Raw genomic sequence first — 15,982 nt, 5'->3', positions numbered from 1 at the left:
TAAATAAATAAAAAGGGTTCATGACTTCAGTTCTGACTCAGTATTACGGCGGGAGGTGCAAACCGGTTGTATACTACTCAAAACGTTTGGACTCGGTGGCTCGAGCATCACCCCCTTGTCTTCCAGCGGCTGAGGCAGTGATGGCAAGTGCAGATCTAGTGCAGCTGCATCTACTGACACTTCGAGTTCCCCATGCAGTGCACGCGATCCTGACACAGGCCAGGACATCTCATTTGACGCCGGCGCAATCGGTGCATTATCTGAATGTTTTTGCTAAAACTGGCAAATGTGACTGTGGAAAGGTGCTCTGCTTTGAATCCAGCGACCCTCCTTCCCACGGGGGTGGACGGGGAACCGCACGATTGTTTGCAGGTCATCGACTGTGGATGCAGACCTAGGCCGGGTCTGACTGACATCCCACTGGAAGGAGGCAACATCCTGTTTGTTGATGGGAGTTATTTGTGGCTGGAGGATGGATTGCCAGCGACCTCCTATGCCGTGGTGCAAGATGGATCACTTGTGGACGGAGGGCAGCTGCCTAGACATTGGTCCGCACAGGCGGCTAAGCTGTTTGCACTGCAACAGGCCTGCAAACTGGCTGAAGGACAGAAAGTCACTATCTACACAGACTCAAGATACGCCTTTGGGGTGTGTCATGACCATGGTGCATTGTGGAAGCAGAGAGGTTTTCGCACCAGCACTCGAAAACCCATTCAGCATCCTCAGTTAATGGAACAATTGTTGGACGCTCTCATGCTACCCGAACAGGTGGCAATAGTGAAGTGTCAGGCCCACACAACGCGGAATGATGAAATCAGTTAGGGGAATGATCTCGCAGACCAGTCTTCTAAAAGTTTAGCTGAAGACTCCACTGGGTTTGGGAATAAGGTTTTACTAGCAATGGATGTTGATAAACTATGCACTGATAATGACTTTGTTTTGATTCAAACAGGTGCTACAGAGGGTGAGCTCCGCGGATGGAAACGGAGCGGTGCACGGTGTGATGGGAAAGGCGTGTGGCGACATTCTGGGACTAACCGACCTTATCTCCTAGATCTGCGTATCCAGGGATGGCCAAAGCCGTTCATGGCCTGGATCATGTGTCTCGTGACGGGATGGTGGCAGCTGTGACTCGGGTGTGGCATACCCCTGGGTTTGCCACAGCTACTGCCCAATTCTGCGGGAAGTGTATGATGTGCCTGAAATTCAATGTGGGGAAGGGCATTCCAACCGACCCGGCAGTGACCCCAAGTCCCCAAAGCCCGTTCGATCACCTGCAAATGGATTTCATTGAGCTAACGCCGTGCAGGGGATACGAGTATTGTTTGGTGATTGTAGATCTGTTTTCCAGATGGGTGGAGGCATTCCCTTGCTGTCGCCCTGATGGTCTGAACGTGGCTAAATGTCTGCTGAAGGAGGTGATTCCTCGATGGGACATTCCATCTAAAATCACCACAGACAATGGTCCTACGTTTGTCGCAGAGACCCTGGCAAAATTGTCCCGTTGGATGCAAATTGATTTGAAACATTATTGCGCCTATCACCCCTCGAGTGGGGGCATGCTGAAGAGCCTGCCCTGCCCTGGGTTGATGCCCTGCCCCTGGCTTTGTTATTCATGCGAGCCAGGACACACCGCCAAACAGGGTTGGCTCCTTTTGAAGTGTTGACAGGAAGGCCAATGCGTGTTTTGTCTCCCTCGCGATATGTCACACTGGAAACTGTGGATGGGGATTTGCTGACTTATCTTACAGGTTTGCGGCAAGCGATAGGTGCAGCCTGGGACCAGGTTCGAGCCAATTGGAGGACTCCAGAGGGAGAACCACTACGAGCTGTGACACCGCTTGACCCAGGAAACTGGGTGTTGCTTCGTGACCTGAGGTGGAAGAAATGGAACACGCCGACATGGAGGGGACCACACCAGGTCCTGATGCGGGCTCCCCCTTGTCCATGCGGGGATGATCCTCTCCTTCCTGCCTGGCTCTACGAACCACAGTCCCAGGTTGTCATCAGTATGACCAGCAACGCCGACTCTGCTGGTGACTCGTGGTCCACCCAACCGCCGCCAGCGCCCATTACCCCGCTGCGCTTTTGTCCGGAGTATTACTTTGCTGTGAACTCTGATTCTGTGTGAATAGCGCGGATTTCGCGTGTTCAAAAGGGGGGAGTGTGGAAGTAAAATTGGACATTGGTAGGCCTGAGAGGGGAGGCATATTGGGTCTGTTATGTCTTAGGCCTTAGGCCAGAAGAGATTGTTTTGAATACTATGTGACCTCGCTTTGTGATAGCTGCCTGCATTTGGCTCCGCAGAAGCTCGGACCTTGGAAGGGCAGACAGTGGAGCAAAGGGGGGGAGAAACCACTTGCAGGAAGAGACTCGAAGCCACCCCAACTGGTGCACAAAGAGTTATAGCTTATTAAAGTAGTTGTAGTAGTCAATATAATATGTTACGCAATTGATTGCATCATGTTAATCATACTTATGTTAATCATACTAATCATATGTTAACCATGTATTTTCAGCGATTCAGGGACAATACGTCAATGTGTTAATCATTAATCAATGGAACACCCAAACATTAACAATGATTCAGTGTCATATAATTAATATCTATATACATATCTCAAGTAGAGTCTAGAAGCCGAGGCTGTCTCCAGGAAGTTGCGTATAATGGGTGGACTTTACCTTGCTACCAAGGTGAACCAATGGAGCAGGAGAATTGTGTTTGTTATACGTTTCAGTTTAGTTTGTTGATGTTTCATGACCAATCAGGACTTAGAAGTCCTGGGAGTTATGGTTTATCTACTGGTTGCTCTGTGTGCCGGGTGTGACATGGTACCAAGTGCCAGAGTGTGATGGAAGCGCTTTGCTGAACTTGCTGGAATAAAAGAGATTTTCTTTACTCACCAAACTAAGAGGTCCAGACTTTTATTCTAAGTCCTTGATTTATAATTTTTCTACCACACTTCCCCACACTGGCGAGAGTGGGACATGGCAGCATCAACATACACACCGAGGTCTTTCTCATAATTAGCTACATTAAATTACCTAAACTAGTAAATTAGTTAAACAGGACCTACCTCTCCTAAATCCATGTTGGCTATCTGTCATAATGTTATTTGGTACTATAACAAAGTGGACGCAATTGTGAACAACTGCAACTCAGCCACGAAGTGGTAGGCTACGTAAAATCACAGAGCGGGCGTAACAGGTTCAGAAAGATGTTTCCACTTGCCCCTTCCTTTTTTGGTTTTTATATGTGTATAGCCCTTTAAATTGTGGTTGATCCACCCTCGCTATCCATTGGTTGGCGCCATGAGGGAAACTGTTTCCAGCTGAATCAGTAGGATTCGCGCCAGCAGAGAGAGTGGTTGTGATGGGTGAGTGCTCCAGGAAAAATGTATTTCTTTTGTTGATTTTATTATATTTTACTGATTTATTTTTCTTCATTTATGTTACCAAAACATATCATAATGTAATGTACACTCGTCATTGCAGAACGTGTGTGGAAACGTTGTGAAACTGATCACCTCATGACTGTGTTTTAACAGGTACATGTTTTATTTTATATATTACTGTTTTAAATATGTTTTATGTTATATTTACTTTAAAAATAATGTTTGAGTAGGATTCGCGCCAGCAGAGAGAATGGTTGTGATGGGACGTGTGTGGAAACGTTGTGAAACTGATCACCTCATGACTGTGTTTTAACAGAATTAAATAAACCACCTGAGGCGCGAAATGGAGTTGAATCTTTTAATTTTCAAACACAACGCAGATGCAAGCCGTTACAATGGTGCCGTGACCGTGACTCTGGAAACAGTGTGCTGGACCGACTGATCGGAGGTGTTCGTGCCGTGGGTTTCGAGGACTTTCCACGTGGCGCAGTATCGCCTTTGTCCGCAAGGAAGAGAAGAAGGACCATGGTTTACCGCTGGGAGGAGCAAAGTTAGGGTATTGTGGTATAAAATTGCACGTGTGATTGACAACAATAGCGACTGAAGATTTGACTTTGGAAAAAAAAAAAGAAGAGGACATTTACTGTGGGTTATTAAAAAGCTTTGTTGTAATGACTGAAATTTTGTGCACATTTTACTTGAACTTTGAGTGCTGAAACTAAGTTTTTTTTTTCTTTTCAAATAATACACCTTTTTCTTCCTTGTCGTTTACTCTGAAAGTGTTATTTTGATGTTCTGAGACAATACATTTACATTTTTTTTGTAAACCTTGCTATTGTCAGTGTTGAACATGGATTCAGGGTATAATTTTGGAAGAGGTAGAGGGCTTTTTATGTTTTCACCTATGCCTTCAGTGGGGAGGGGTAGATCAGATTATATGCCTGTCACATCTACTCCCACGTCTGGTTTAGAGACTGTGCATGATGTAGACAGTAATTTGAGTCCCCCACCACTTCAGTTGAGTGAAGTAGAACTGAAGCAACCTAGTTTAATGGATGCCAATGGTTCAGTGGAATTTCTAGTGGGGATGGTAGAACGTATGGGACGCTCTATTGGGGAGAGCATAGCTACCAGTTTAGAGTCTAAAGTGTGTGGGTCTAGTAAGGCTGACTCATCTCTCCCGAACAGAGTTCTAAAGTCTGAGATTAAAGAACCTGTTTGTTTTAGGGCTGCTCGTGATGAACCATTCACGATACATGAGTGGGAAGCCATGGTGGTGTCATATTTGCACAAAATAGAGGCACCAATTGAAGAACAAGCTGAGGAAGTCATGAGTAGACTTATGGGGCGGGCACAAGAAGTTGTGAGGGTGGGCTTACGTAGTAACCCCTCTACTGATTTGTGTAAGGGCCCAAGTCCTATTTTTGATTTGTTGAAACAGCATTTCAGTGACACAGCTTTTTCTAACATGCCATTGGCTGATTTTTATGGCACACTCCCACATGCTGGTGAGGACCCCTTTGATTACTGGCTGAGGTTAAATAGAGCCATGGACATGGCTGAGGACTGTTTAAAGAGACAATAAGAAGATTGACGATTTGTCTCGTGAACTCACTGTAATGTTTATTAGATATTGCCCAGACCCTGAACTTTCCCTTATATTGAAGTGTAGACCTGTGGAGCAGTGGACGGCTGCTGATGTAATGTTGTGATAATGCGCTATACAAAAATAAATTTGTTGTTGTTGTTGATGTTCACACACGGTTAGAAGAGTATGGTAGAGAGAAACGATGTTGCTCAGTGGCTAGAGTATTCCCAGCCGTCACTCTTTTGAAACAGGAAGTTGCCGTTCAGCCTTCTGAAACGAAGAATAAGACAACTGAGGAACCAGAGTCAGAAGTATACCATACTCTGACTAAAGAGCCCATTGAGCCTATGGGACAAATCTTGGCAATGTTAGAGCGTGTCTTGGAGAATGGTCAATCGAGATTTCAGGCTGGTGCAGAGTGGCATCTGCTTAAGTCTCACCGAAGCAGAGTAAAGCCTACTCTCTCATGTGGAGTAGAGATGTTCCGATACCATTTTTCCCCTCCCGATACCGATTCCGATACTTGGGCTCAGGGTATCGGCCGATACCGAGTACTGATCCGATACCTGGGTGTGTATCTGTATATACAGCTGTAGATACTACTAGCCCTGTATTAATTGACAGAATTATTTTATGCTGTGCTTTAGATTTATCCCTTAATAAAACATGAACAAGTACATATAGTGAACTAGAGTGTTTTTATTATCTGACATACATTTAACAGTATTACTTATTTAAAAAAAAAAAAAAATGAACTTCAACATCTGAAAAAGAACTTCAAATGCAGCCACAATTCTAACACTGTAAACTGAAAAAAGTATTTTAGTATTTTTACAATATAACTGTATAAAAACAGTGGAACAAATAAATCTAGGAATATAGAAAAATAAATAAATAATATAAGAAAATAATCTCTTTAAAGCTTAAAGTCCACAAACAATTTTGTTAAATAAAAGGCATTTTAGCCACTGACAGTGGCTGGTCATCCAGTACAATAAACTCGATAATCCTGTCGGTTATCTTTATTGCTCGTTGGCTGTCTTGTGAAAACTTTTTGCTTCGTTTGAATGAAGCTTCCAATGTTTGTTGCGTCTGGCACGGCTCGTCCTTCTCTGTCCTAGCTTTTGTGTAACCATCGTGTTCTACGGGGTGACGCGTCTTCAAATGCTTTATTAAGTTTGTTGTGTTAAAGTTGCTAATACCTGTGCCACCCCTTGAAATTGCAGCTTGACATACTGTATAATACATGTCGCTGTTTTACTGGCTGGTTGATCAAGCCTGAAATACTGCCAAACAGCGGACATACTTCTTGCACGTTTGTACTTCTTCGCTGCCGTAAACAGTGGTTGCTTGTGGCAACACGACACAACTTCCTGTGTTTGCATTCTGAGCAGCGAAGAAGAATTGATTTCCGATTTGCAGCGTTAAGCAAAGCTAGCGGGCATAACTAGGTTATGTTTAGGAAAATGGTATCGGATCGGTACGTGGACTCAAATACTCGCCGATACAGATGCCAGATTTTTTGGTGGTATCGGCAGCATTTCCGATACTAGTATCAGAATCGGAACAACATTAATGTGGAGTGTGTGGAGATATTGGTCACACCACTCATTTTCACTGCAGAGCGAACCATCTGTGTTTTTTCTGTTATAAAGCAGGTCATGCATGTGCAGAGTGTCATAAAGCTAAAGCTTGTGCTACCAGTAGGGTACCTGAGTTAGATGTTGGACCGCGTACGGGAAACGAATAGGCCTGCATGTGGAGGGAGTGAGTGTAAGGCCTAATGATACTCCCCCAAAATCAGTGGATTGTGATTCCGTGATTCCTGATTGTGAGTCTGTATATAAAACTGTATGCGAAGAGTGTAGTCCTGAATGTACAGTTGTTCTGCAGAACACACAAAAGCTAGAGCAATATGATGATCTGTTTTACACTAAAGTGATTATTGGGGGACGAGTTGAAGCAACAGCAATGTTTGACACCGGGTCGATGGCTTGTACCACAAGTTCTAAGGTTCTACCGCGATTGCTGAGTGCTGGTGTGTTGTCTAGCATCAACATACATACCGAGATCTTTCTCGTAATCAGCTACCTTTATTTCAGTGGAACCCATAAAATATCTGTACTTTATATTTCTGCTCCCTGCATGGATTACCTTACATTTATCTGTGTTAAATTTCATCTGCCAAGTATCAGCCCATTCGCTAATTAAATCCAGAGCCCTTTGAAGCCTCTCTGCTGCTAGATCAGTATCTGCTACACCGCCCACCCTGGTGTCGTCTGCAAATTTAACCAGTTTACTGTATGTATTTGTGTCAATATCATTAATGTAAATTAGGAACAATAGTGGTCCTAAAATTGAACCCTGCGGTACGCCACTATGAACGGAGGCCCACTGTGACATTGTGCCTCTAATAACTACTCGCTGCTTCCTGTCAGTTAGCCAGTTTTTGATCCAAGCTGCCACAGTTCCTAAAATCCCTGCAGCTTTAAGCTTTAGCAAGAGCCGTTTGTGGGGGACAACATCAAAGGCCTTCTGGAAATCTAAGTAAATCACATCATAGGCCTTTTTGTGATCAATTTCACTTGTAGCTTCCTCAAAGAACTCAAGTAGATTCGTTAAGCAGGATCTACCTCTCCTAAATCCATGTTGGCTATCTTTTATAATGTTATTTGCATCTAGGTAATCTACCATTTTCACTTGAATTATAGCTTCCATTATTTTTCCAGTAATGCTAGTTAAACTGATTGGCCTATAGTTTGCTGGATTACTTCTATCCCCTTTTTTGAATATGGGTATTATATTAGCATGCTTCCAATCTGATGGTACCACACCCGCAGATAACGATTTCTGGAATATTAAAGTTAAAGGTTGGCTAATAATATCCCTCATCTCTTTTAAAACTATAGGTAAGATGCCATCAGGCCCCTGCGATTTATTTATTTTGAGTTTAGCTAGGCTTAGTATCACATCAACCTCAGTTATACATATATTGGTCATAGACGATGCTGTATTCGTATTAATTGGTGGTAAGTTACTTGTGTTCTCTATTGTGAACACCCTTGAAAAATAATCATTAAACTCATTTACTATATCAATTTCATTATCAATTATAAGTCCCTTACTATCCTGCAAATTAGTGATTTCAGCTTTTAGTGCTCTCTTGGAGTTAAAATATTGGAAGAAACCTTTACTGTCATGCTTAGCCTCCAATGCAATTTTTCTTTCTACATCCCTCTTGGATAGCCTAATGTAATTTTTTAACTCTGCCTGTAGACTTAGATACTCCTGCTTAATTTTGAAATCATTAGTTATTTTCCAATTGTGGAACAGAGCCCTTTTCCTCCTGACTTTATTCTTAATTTCCTTAGTAAACCACCTTGGTTGTCGTTTCCTACATTTAGTTTTGCTGGAAACAGGTATGAAGTCCTCTTGCACTTGCAACAATGTGCTTTTGAAAAATTCCCATGCCTCTTCAACTGTTTTGCTATTTAACTCTGTCCAGTTTACAGTTTCTAATTTCCGTCTCATACCATTAAAGTTAGCCTTCCTAACATTGTATACTTTTAATTTCGGCTTTGCTCTTCGGACACTAAAATTAACCTCGAATTTAACCATGTTATGATCACTACCGTACAATGGGTCTAAAACCTCTAATTTTCCAATCCTATCCTGGTTATTACAGAAAACAAGATCAAGAAGGGCTTCTCCCCTGGTAGGAGTATTAACAAACTGAGTAAAAAAAAACAATCCTGTACTAATTCCACCATCTCAAGTTCATTTACAGAAGAGCCAGAGACTGTGTCCAACTGTATCCCAGGTAAATTAAAATCACCCATAACCACCACATCATTTTAATTACTCATAATCTACAGCTACATTAGGTGCTCTATAACAAACCCCGACAATTAGGCCATTTGAATCTTTAGCATCAAGTTTTATCCATACAGCTTCTGAATTTTTATTTTTATCAGTGAGATCCCTTGCCTGCAAGTTTTCTTTTACAGTACGTATACTGCAACACCACCTCCCTTCTTGCCTATCCAGTCTCTACGGAACAACGTATAACCATCCATATTATATTCATCACCATCATTGTCACTCATCCATGTTTCAGTTATTCCTATAATGTCGTAATTGTCTGAAGAAATTAAAGCCTCTAAGTAATTAATTTTGTTTCTAATACTCCTAGCATTCAAATACAGGCCACTAATGGTAGGCCTTTTACAGTGTCTACTTTTAATATTTATTTGGGCTTTTCGTCTCTCCCCACATAAATTCTTAACTGACCTCCCTGCCCCCCCAGTCCCTAGTTTAAACATTCCTCAACTATTCTGCACATACGCCTCCCCAATACACTTCAGATGCAACCCGTCCGGCTTGAACAGGTCCCACCTGTTCCAGAAGGTCTTCCAGTGCCCCATAAACCTGAACCCCTCTTTCTTGGCCCCTTAGTTCCAGTAAAAGGAACTCTTAATGTTGCAGCATTCAAAGTCATTTTGGAAAGTTTCATGCTTCCAACTTTGTAGGAACGGTTTGGGGATGGCCCCTTCCTGTTCCAATGACTGCGCAGCAGTGCACAAAGCAAGGGCCATAAGGACATGGATGAGCGAGTCTGGTGTGGAGGAACTTGACTGGTATGTACAGAGCCCTGACCTCAACCTGATAGAACACCTTTGGGATGAATTAGAGCAGAAACTGAGTCAGGCCTTTTTGTCCAACATCAGGGCCTAACCTCACAATCATCCTCTCCTGGATGAATGGTCAAAAATTCCCATAAAGACCTTGTGGACAGCCTTCCCAGAAGAGTTGAAGCTGTTATACTGTAGCTGCAAAGGGTCAGCCAACTCCATATTAAAGACTATGTATTAAGAACGGGATGTCATTAAAACTCATGTGTGTGTAAAGGCAGGTTTCCCAATACTTTTGGCAATATACTGTAGTGTATATGATGAAATTGTAATTTGTAAATGTAGAACAGTAGAATACTATACTGTATTAATTTGCATTCACTGCTTCTTTTTTTAATTATGACACAGACTGACTTTTTAAATAGTCTTAGCTTCTAACTAATTTTCCATTATGTAATAGTGGATTTACAATCAGTACTTAAAACAACTTATTGGAATTTCAAAATCCACACTATTTGTGTACTTAGATCCTGCAGTACAATTAATTACTTATGTATTATTATGAATTACTTCGTTTAGAATCTAGTTTTGGGAAGTGGGGAAGTAATTTAACTTTCTTAAATTAATTACAGTATAAAGCTGACAACTTGAGATGTGAATACTGAATAGCAGTTTAAGTAAGAATTAAGTCTGAAACAGCGTAACATGACATGTTTTTATATGTTAAATTAAATAACTACCCAAACTGTCTAGTTTGAGTATCCTGGAGAGGGGTGTTTAACCGATTGTGTCACTCCTGTGTCAATATTTAAAGTGTGGTTGAAGTTCAGCTTTTCTATTTTTCTTTTTACAGACAAATTGTTGTTCATGCCAAACACTAATACGCTTGGTAAGTCATGCTTAATTTTCTCCTGATTGTGTCATGTTGGAAAAGCACAGTACACCATACTGTGTTTTAATCTGGGGACTATTTTTATTCTGGCAGGTTATGTATCTTTTTACCATCAGACTTAATACTAGGGGTGCCTTTTTTCAGCAGTGTTGTATCTCAGCCTTTTGCCTCACCTGTAATTTCAAGACCCTTAGGCCTCGTCCACACGGACGTTCCAAATGAACGCCCTCTGAACACCATACGTGTATTTCCTGCGTTCGATTCAGTAAACTTTCATTCGATTGCCGTTTCGATGGCGTTCGCTTGACGCTGTTTAACACCAGTCTTGCGCCCAATCTGTAGTCTCGTGTGTTTACCCGTGGGGGCAGTAATTACTCTTAAGGTTTATAATGTATATTTCGAGATTTAAACAAGATGGCGAAATCACATTGTAAAGTTCTAGTTTTACATTTAAAAATTACTTTCAAACGTGCATAATTTGCGTCTTTCATTTTCAGTTTTTTGTGATTTTTTTCAGGTTCAGTGTGTGTGTTTCACTTTCAGCTGCCGTTTTCTGAGTATGTCGCACGGGTAATAAGTAGGCTAGCCAAAGTTATGCTGTACTCTGGAATCCATCCGTAATTGTTGAGGTATTGGAGAGAAGCGGGGTTTATATATTAATTGCTTAAATTTGGTGTGTAAACTAATTTTTAGAAGTCCAAGATGCATTTATGTAAATTTTATTTACATTCACACATCCATCATTCTCGATCCCCACTGCTTATCCTGATCGGGGTTGCAAGGCTTTATGATAATTACGGCCGTAATTGCTGTAACACTATAATTATTTATATCGCATGATTTTATGCTGAAATATTTCTACAGCTTTTGTAATTTCGTATTAACTGCAGTTGAACCCTATGAGTAAAGACAGTTGAAAAGAGAAAGCAGATACGGCGCATCGATCAGTTAAATGAGTTTTTCCTTATAGATGTCCAAATTTCCAGTTGCCTACTGAGCTTTTTAAATTGGTATTTTAAGCGAAAATATTAGCACCAGTTGATCTGTCGGTTTGGGTTACTCATAATATCGGTATTGTACCAGCAGCTGATTAACTCACTGCTGGTACAATACCGATATTACGAGTATCACATTTTCCGTAAAATGTGGCTTCTTGAAGTTGCCGTACAGAATCGTGGGACATATTTGGTCCTCTGGAACGCCAACCGAATGCCATGTAAACGCAATAGCGTTGTTTTCTTCGCGTTCGTCGGGATTTCGACGCCAAGAAAACGTTGCATGCAGCGTTTATTTGACGCCACCTGAACGCGTAGCCGGCCGAACGCCGGTGCTGAACGCCCGTGTGGTCGCTTTGATTTGCTCAAATGAACAGAAAAACGGTCGGCGTTCATTCGGCGCTCACTTGGCGCCACGAATGTCAGAAAAACGCCTGGTACAGACGTCCATGTGAACGAGGCCTTACTGCTCCTCTTCTTTGTCTAGGTAGAAGAATGAGGCTCAGCCATAGGATGTCCTTTCTTGAATGTCTGCTCTTCAGTGCTGTTTTCCTGCTGTCCCTCACAACAGCACAAGCTTCCAAAAGTGAGTCAGTCTTTAGAACATGTCACTTTGCTTGTTGTGTGTTTTGAATAATTTCATAGCCAGATAAAATCATGAATTGTGTTATGTATTTCCTTAGGCACATGGGAGCATAGTCTTCACCTGGGATAGTGGAGTGCAATCTTCACTTTGGATGGGGGGGAGCAGTACACGTTGTTCTATTATATACAAAGTCTGGTGATGAGATAGAGGCAAGTTTGAGAAGTGAGTGAGAGCCCAATGGACTGCTTATTGGTGGCTAAGGAAGGGGTGAGTCAGTATGCAGGGAGACAACTGTGCCAGAACAAACAGGAGAACAAAGGAATAAGAAACACAGTCCTGGCACTGCCTTGTTGAAGGGAGCTTCAGGGAAGTTATCCTCTGTAGAATCCACTCAGGGGCTACAGCTCTGTCAAGGGAATGTAATCTTAATGCAGAAGTTGTGGGTATTGGCTGATTCTCCCTACTGACTTCCTAGGGTGCTGCCTAGGCAATTATTTACCAGCACTGTCTGGCCATTGTGGTGTTGAAGATAAGGTAGTGGTGTAATATCACTGTTGAACTCACTGCACTATCACAGCGAATTTCTAAAATGCAAGTCGGTTCATATGTGGTAAATAGGTAACAGATGTCAGTATAATGCATTTTGCATCTCAGATTTTTGTGAAGGAATACATGCTCAGTTTGCTCATGCTTTGTTTAGAAAGTTCTAATTGACTGCCATAAATATGAGAAAACAAGATGATAACACCTAAGAAGAGTATTGGAAATTAATTTTCCATTGAACATACTGTATAAGAAAAGCTTGATCTTTTTATTTTTATTTTCTGTAAACAATGTTATTTTTATAGTGCAATTTTGTATAAGACGTGAAACACATCTAAAAGAAACATGGCAGAAACAGGTGTAAAAAAAACAGGTTTGAGGGCTGAGAGGACCATGAAGCAGTATAGTCAACAAATCATTATTTTGCATTCAGTATTTCTGGAGTGGAGAGATGCAGTTCAGGTCCTGAAGGTCCGACAGCCAAGAGCCAACTTTTTCCTGGAGGAAATGCTACCAGGAAACCTGGAGCGCGAGTGTTATGAGGAGACCTGCTCCCAGGAAGAAGCAGCTGAGATCTTCCAAACTAAAGAGAAAACGGTATCACTCTGATGTCGCTGTGGCTCACTCCATGTACACTTACATACATTGCACTTTCATTTTACTAGTGAAAAGTAAACTTTCATTGCACTGAAAAAAAAGCCACAAAAAATTTAACTAACTAATTTTAGTTAAAAATTTTAGGCTAATAAACTAATTTTAGGCTAATAAACTCATCAGCAGTTTGGTAAATGTTCATGTAATTTTTTTAAACTCCCAGATATTTCTTAACAATACTTCCAGATTCATTATTCATAAGATGCAAATAAGTAAGAGTAATGTATGGTTGCAGAAGCATTTACAATGCACAGTTTGAAGTTCGACATGCTTATACCACAGTTACCACACATTTGGCATACATGTTTTCACCTAAAGACATTATGTTAACATCTTCGAATGGAAAATGTATTTATTAAACTACTATTACACATTTTAAATATTAAACATATTAAACATTATTTTAAATAATAATTATTATAATTATTAATAATAGGTATCACTATGGATCATCATTAAAAATTATAAAATATAATTATAAATATATAAATCACATAAAATATAGTTATAAATTATAGTTATATTAGACTAGTATTTTTAAAAATAATTATTATTTATTAATAACTGAATTAATTTCCTGGCAGCATTATTTAAATTTAACATTGTATAACATTTTGGCTAGATACAACCCTCGTCACCTTTTTAATTCTAAAATTGTCCATTGCTAAGACCATGAAGGCAATCATTAGTTTGAAATTCACACATCCCACCACAGACATACTGATTTCAGGGAGGCAGATGAGGGACAACTGCGGGGCGGGGGTGGTTGCTGCCTAGGCTTGGGTGGTATTACTGTAATACCATTTACTACAATATATTCCTTAGAATATCCCCCAATTTTATTGGGAAATACTGGGAATACCCCCAATTTTATTGGGAAAAATATAATATGCCGCTGTATAATGTCTGGGTGGTATAACGATATTAAAAATCAGATACCGCCCAATCAATCTTGTTAGATGACCTGTGAACTGTACAGAGTATAATATAGAGAGCAAATAACACAGATTAGAAAGCCTGACCTCTCTAAAATGTGGATATTTGGGTTGGATTGTATGCTTACAAACATGACCATAAGAAACTGGATTCCAGATGTGAAAAGGGCATATTTGTGGGGTGTAACAAAAACAGTTCAGCATATCTGGTCTATTACTCAGACAAACAGAAAGGGTTTAGAGAAAGACTGGTAAAATCAATCAGAACAAATCCTATTGAAAAACATACCCAAACTGATGAACGTTGTTCAGTAACAGCTGATATAGTAGTAGAAAGCAAAATAGGGAGAGACCAAGGAAGCATGTGGCTGATATTTCACAACATAACATGATATAATCTCCGCTGAGATTTCTGGGATTGCTGTAGAGGCTGCTGGGATCATGGTTCAAATTACGGGGGGTACTGCGGGTTACTGTACCCCCCAATCAAGACTCAGACCCCCCCCAAAGAAACAAAAATAGCAGTTTGTGGGGCGGTCTTAATATTTTTGTTGTAATTTTAATATTTTTTTGTTGTAAAAAAAAAAAAAAAGATAACCTCACCTTGTAGGAAAATTTTATGTAAAACGATTTCAGACACCCCTAATGTGGACCGTACCATTTTAACCACCTTGACGCTAAAAGCAGCCAGTTGGTTGCATCATTCATTCTTATTGAGTGACCTGTTCATTGTGTTTGTCTGTCATGGTACTGTTTGTCGTGCATTGGTTAATGTAAGTGGCCAGCAGAAGTCTAGCTTGTTGAAAATATGTTATTTTACAACCTTCGTGTATTCGTTTAAGTGTTTCATCGACTAATGCAAGCTGACGTCTTTATAAGTTGAATTACCATTGTCCTTCTGAGACCGGTGTTATGAGAAATTCAGTTCCCCCGTGTTCCCCCTGTCGCGCGCTGATTTAAATCATGACGTCACCTGCTACTTAGTGTTATAGACGGCTTCACTTTAGTTAGACGGTTTCTCTGTCGTTTTAATATCTTTCTACGAAGCTCTTGAGGTAAACAACCCATATATTTTTAAAAATCACATGCCTTTTCAATGTTTCTTTGTTTTTGCAAATACAAAATAAAATTATTTAATTCGCTGGATAGAGATATTTCTTGACGAAAACGGTAGTCTTGCTTGTAAGACTATATTATGCGTGACGATCTACTGTATTCACATGTAATAATGTACCTGAGTGATTTTCAGGCGTCACACATACATCTTTGCTTAAAAATGAGGGGAAACATAATTTCCTGACATCCAGGATATTTGGTTCCCCCCCTGTTAAAACAGGCACACGGCAACTCTGGACCTCAGTACTAATAAAACTACTGTATTCTCATGTAACAATGTACCTGAGTGATTTTCAGACGTCACACATACATCTTTGCTTAAATATTAGGGGAAACATAATTTCCTGACATCCAGGATATTTGGTTCCCCCCTGTTAAAACAGGCACACGGCAACTCTGGACCTCAGTACTAATAAAACTACTGTATCCTCATGTCATAATGTACCTGAGTGATTTTCAGACGTCATACATACATCTTTGCTTAAATATTAGGGGAAACATAATTTCCTTACATACAGGATATTTGGTTCCCCCCTGTTACAACAGGCACATGGCAACTCTGGACCTTAGTACTAATAAAGCTACTGTATTCTCATGTAATAATGTACCTGAGTGATTTTCAGGCGTCACACATACATCTTTCCTCA

At 40.8% G+C, this 15,982-nt stretch overlaps 1 protein-coding gene and 1 long non-coding RNA gene across 2 annotated transcripts in view; both read left to right on the top strand.

The window, feature by feature from the left end:
• LOC140579127 (uncharacterized) lies at window positions 1–4,076 on the top strand. Its single transcript, XR_011983321.1, has 2 exons — window positions 1–1,418; window positions 1,752–4,076. It is a non-coding gene; the product is annotated as an uncharacterized lncRNA (long non-coding RNA).
• A 6,956-nt stretch (window positions 4,077–11,032) lies between these two features.
• The window catches only part of LOC111837223 (coagulation factor IX), a 33,307-nt gene continuing 28,357 nt past the window's right edge, over window positions 11,033–15,982 (top strand). The window contains exons 1-4 of the mRNA XM_023799089.1: window positions 11,033–11,135; window positions 11,989–12,087; window positions 12,185–12,309; window positions 13,064–13,227. Coding sequence (XP_023654857.1) covers window positions 13,138–13,227 — 90 coding nt within the window. The 5' untranslated portion in view covers window positions 11,033–11,135; window positions 11,989–12,087; window positions 12,185–12,309; window positions 13,064–13,137. The remainder of the gene's footprint in view (window positions 11,136–11,988; window positions 12,088–12,184; window positions 12,310–13,063; window positions 13,228–15,982) is intronic.

This window comes from Paramormyrops kingsleyae, chromosome 17 (assembly GCF_048594095.1).
Source record: "Paramormyrops kingsleyae isolate MSU_618 chromosome 17, PKINGS_0.4, whole genome shotgun sequence".
NCBI classification, from domain to species: domain Eukaryota; kingdom Metazoa; phylum Chordata; class Actinopteri; order Osteoglossiformes; family Mormyridae; genus Paramormyrops; species Paramormyrops kingsleyae.
Note: the sequence above shows the minus strand (reverse complement) of the source record. Positions and strands in the feature narration are given on the sequence as shown.